This window comes from Mizuhopecten yessoensis, unplaced genomic scaffold (assembly GCF_002113885.1).
Source record: "Mizuhopecten yessoensis strain PY_sf001 unplaced genomic scaffold, ASM211388v2 scaffold7021, whole genome shotgun sequence".
Lineage (NCBI taxonomy): Eukaryota > Metazoa > Mollusca > Bivalvia > Pectinida > Pectinidae > Mizuhopecten > Mizuhopecten yessoensis.
In genome coordinates this window covers 787,177-791,625 of record NW_018406841.1, presented here as the reverse complement: position 1 = coordinate 791,625, position 4,449 = coordinate 787,177, and the positions used below count along the sequence as shown (strand labels likewise).

At 34.1% G+C, this 4,449-nt stretch overlaps 1 protein-coding gene across 1 annotated transcript in view; it reads right to left on the bottom strand.

Moving 5' to 3' along the window:
• The window catches only part of LOC110452976 (suppressor of lurcher protein 1-like), a 240,008-nt gene extending 237,236 nt beyond the window's left edge, over positions 1-2,772 (bottom strand). Inside the window, exon 1 of the mRNA XM_021501759.1 lies at positions 2,320-2,772. Within this exon, the coding sequence (XP_021357434.1) occupies positions 2,320-2,337 (18 nt within the window). The 5' untranslated portion in view covers positions 2,338-2,772. The remainder of the gene's footprint in view (positions 1-2,319) is intronic.
• Between the last annotated feature and the right edge of the window lie 1,677 nt (positions 2,773-4,449).

Genomic DNA, 4,449 nt, shown 5'->3' with positions numbered 1-4,449 from the left:
TATCTTATATGCAGCTCTTGAATCGCTCAAGGGTTTGCTCTAGATATCTACATGTATACTGTCTTGAATCGCTCAAGAACGTTTCACTAGATATTTACATTTGGCCTGTCTTGAATCGCTCAAGAGTTGTCTGGCCCACTTAAAATATATTGCTGAGAATATATTTTTTGTTTTTCCTTGTGGCCTCTTTCTTTGCTTAGGAGGCTACCTCGTCAGTACACGTTTGTTTTTGTAGTATTGTATATAGTTAGCTTATAGTGTTGAGTGAGTAGCCCCTGATACGCCAAAGTATAAGTTTGTATTTTCTTTTTATCTTGCTATCTGCCTCATTTAAATATCTCGAATTGTAATAAACAGGTAAACTGTTGTTTCATCGTTTTTGTTGTGTATAAATAAACGAACACAAAACATTCTTGGCTTTATGAGAATATCAATTTTATACAATGTTTTTGAGAAGTAGGGGGGTGTACCTTGTTCAGAGTAGCTACTGTTTCCACTTTCATTTTCAGTATAATTATTTCCATGTCAAATAGAATTGGCTAAAAAAAAAAAAATGAAAGTTTATGTATTTTACATCAAGTATGAAACAAAATATTAGCTTACATCAATTGCTCCTTGACCCTTATATGAAAGCATCCAGGAGGACTTTAGGTGTAGGAACACCAGAGTACCTAGAGAAAACCTGCGTATTCTGAGACAGTTGTCCCCATATATAAATTCAAATGGGGAATCAAACCCTGGCCATCTTGATGGAAGACGAGTGTACTAACTGGTGCACTACTGGATCATTTCATAGGTAAGGTTTCCGGATCTGTCAAAATGTCTCGTCCTTTTAGCTTCAGGACGACGATCACTCCCCAGAGACAGTGCCCCCAATAAAGGCCATACACATTGAAACCCTCAGTTTTGTTAACAGATGAAGACGATTTTGTTCCATTATCAAGGAACAAACGCAGCTTCAAGGTCTCTATAAAGATAAATAACGGAGCCACTCAAGGACTACTTTTAGTTGCTTATAATCTTACTGAAATGTTATAATCTGGCAGCAGTAAAATGTTATTTGTCTCCACCTGGTCATAAATATTCCGACACCTGCAATAACTAACCAGGTGTACGTAAAGATGTCACCGACAGAAAGGAAGAGTAAGGTAAAGTCTTCATGTACAGTAATTACCATTTGTCGTTAATTTGATTAGTAAATAAACTCATCATCCGCCTTACGTCCCGTTCTTATGTATCACATATTTGACCCTTCATGGATGAACAAAATAGTTTATATATGAATTACTGCCCTTACAACATCTCTTGCAAAAATGAGAGTTTGTAAAAAACAAACGTGTTTTTGCATGAACTGCCCATCTTGCTTTAATTCAGGTTTTTGTTTACATTAGCGGGCCACCTCATCGCCACGCCCCCTAACCCATAAAAGGCGATCGCCACATCCGGGTTCATAAAATGGCTTTTTTTCTATTACAGAATACTATCAAACCAAATTTCACATTTTATTACATAACTTAAATTATCAATGTAATAGAATCTATTAAACTTAAAAAGAAACAGATATGGTTTGAGAAACAGATGATCTGCATCAAAGCTGCCAAACTGACAATTTTTTAAATTGTTCAAAAAAGGGGGATAGCTCTAATAATAGTAATGGTTAAACATAAGGGAGACGAAAAACTTTTTTTTCTCCTTAAAATATTTTTTTTTCTTAATTTATTCTATACATACTGAAACAGTCCAATGCATAAAACAAAATATTGTAATATTTACAAATATTCAAATATTCTCTTTCTTATTAATTATCAAATTGCTCATTCATACATTAGACATATATTGGAAATAGACCTAAGGTTTATATCAAAGATATATCTTATGGTTAATACAAACTTTGGTATCTACACTTTAGTTAAAACTCAACTCTAACTACTTAAAAGTTTCCAATCTTTTCTAAATAATTGAATAAAGAAGATAAAATTACATTATACTGCAATATACGCAGGCTTTATAATTATTTACAGTCACAACGTACTTCGTTAAATACCAGCTGGGACGGAGCACAAGGGTTTTGACACCGCATCGTACCATCTATTCGTGAAATCAATATAATACAAGGTATATATTTCCATAAAGCATTATAAGCCAGCGCCGTGTATTTACAACCAACGGAATTCTTAACGCAGATCAATTAGCTGTTCATATACACGAGTATGCTCCGTCAATTATATTTAAATTCAATTACTAATGTACATATCTGATAGAAAGGAAGAAGATATCAAAAGTTTCAAATTTTCAAAAAAAATTAATAAACTTTCTTACCTTATTATGAATTTTCATTTAAATCCGAGAAAGTCAGGTATTAAAATCCAAGCAAATGAACAGAAAAAGGTCGCACATTTAATAAAACAAAATCTCCATGGACGATTTGAACACTAAACCGATGATAATACAGCACACGAATGACTTGAGCATGAAGTCCATAGATGAGTATGTTTTCTTTGTGGTTGTTTGTAGTTAAAAATGTTGATAACTGTTTTCCGTATAGAATTCCAAACAATGATAACCGGCACTGTTAATCTCTATGGTTTACAAACTTGTACCCGAGGCAGTTTAGCCATTTATGCAATTCTCCGGTTGGACAGACATGCAGACAGCAATGGAAACACACGCGAGAGAAAACGGGATGCTTCGGTATAGAATAACAACACATCCGCCACGCTAATGTGTCGCTCTCCTCAGCAGCTCCGTGTGGCAGGCAATCTGCACGTTAGGTGCCGAGCCTATGTAGAGGGAGAGTTCTTGCCTGATACACTTACCTAGCAAGTGTGAGTAATGGAGGGAAATGATACAAGTTTTATAGGGTGGGTATAGTTAAGAGGACAGAGGGCCAGATCATCTGTGTCTTTCGCTATTCATGTGGCGATACAGACATACACAATACCCAGGACAAGCGAGGCGGAAAAAAAATGATTATTTCTTATAGTAACCATATACCCTATGTGTGTGACTGTCATTCAAAACGCAGTAGACAAGACTGGCTTCCTGTGATTGTCGACACAATAACATCCACTCATGATACGCAGAGTAGTTTAATTCATTACATAAGGACAATTTTCTACAAATTATGTGTGAAATTATCTGGAAAATCTTCCATTGACGAAAGGAATTGGTATGAAACCACACAATTAAGTATCAACGGCACAGAGATGTCAGCTTGAATTTCGACGGACTAATGACACAAGCAGTGTTAGAGAGTTTCGTGTGGACAGGACACTACCATAGATTAACGATCATGTCTGTCCTTTAAATTGAAAGATATCGAATCATTAAAGATGATCCTCACATGAGCGTATAGACAATCTAAAAATAAATCCTCCATTCCATCAGTTTTGGTATTTTAATTCAGAAACTTGAAAGGTTATGATTAAGAAGCCATGTTTCCTAACCATTAGCAAAATTTCAAATACAGAGTACTGTATTATTTTTTTCACTACTAAAACATTAGTTTTGTTATCGTAACAGGTCCAGTATATTAATAAAAAAATTTACATTTTTGCCAGTGAAATATCAAATTCTATCAACTTGATAAAACTGATATCTTTCACACTGTGACAAATATCAAAAGTGATATTTTCACAGTGTGAAAATATCACTTTTGATATTGACCAATCATAACGGTGTCTTCTATTCGCTGCATTCAAAGGCAACGATTTTTTGTTCGGATTCAAATGAAGCGAAGGTAGAATAAGTGGTTGTTATGGTAAATGTTTGGTATACACACTTAAGTATTTACATAAATATACAACTGATAACATTTTTATAAGCAATAATACCAGAATACAGCAGAAAACATCAGAATTGCGTTGATTATCCAATTCAAAATGGCGCGCAGCCTTGTTGTCAAGTGTGACGTCATTAGGTTATGGTGCTAATTATTACGCTCCTGATTCCCGCCCTTTTTTCATGCATTACAATTTTCATGTTTTATGCTTTAAAAATGTAATAAATAGAAAATTTAATGGTGTCTTCAGTAATAACAAATATATTTCACTCGTGTGGCTAATATTTTGATATTTTTCACACGTGCTGCGCACTCGTGCAAAATATCAAAATATTAGCCACACTCGTGAAATTTATTTGTTATTACTGACGACACTATGATCAAGTATCCTCTTTTTCATCTTTTTTTGGCATATCTTATCTAACTCTTTATTTATTAGAAACATGTCACATGAAAATCAAATATGTACAAGTGACAATTTTACAACACTATACATTTCAATCATGTCTGCAAAGTTCTCAGGAATGAAATGAGGGTTTTAATAGATTAAGTCAAAATGCAGGTAATTTCAGCATGTTAACTTTTCAAAGTCATCAAAATCAGTAGAGATGGCATTTAAATTATTATAATTTGCCTTTTGATATACTTATATTGCTTGTCTACATTAC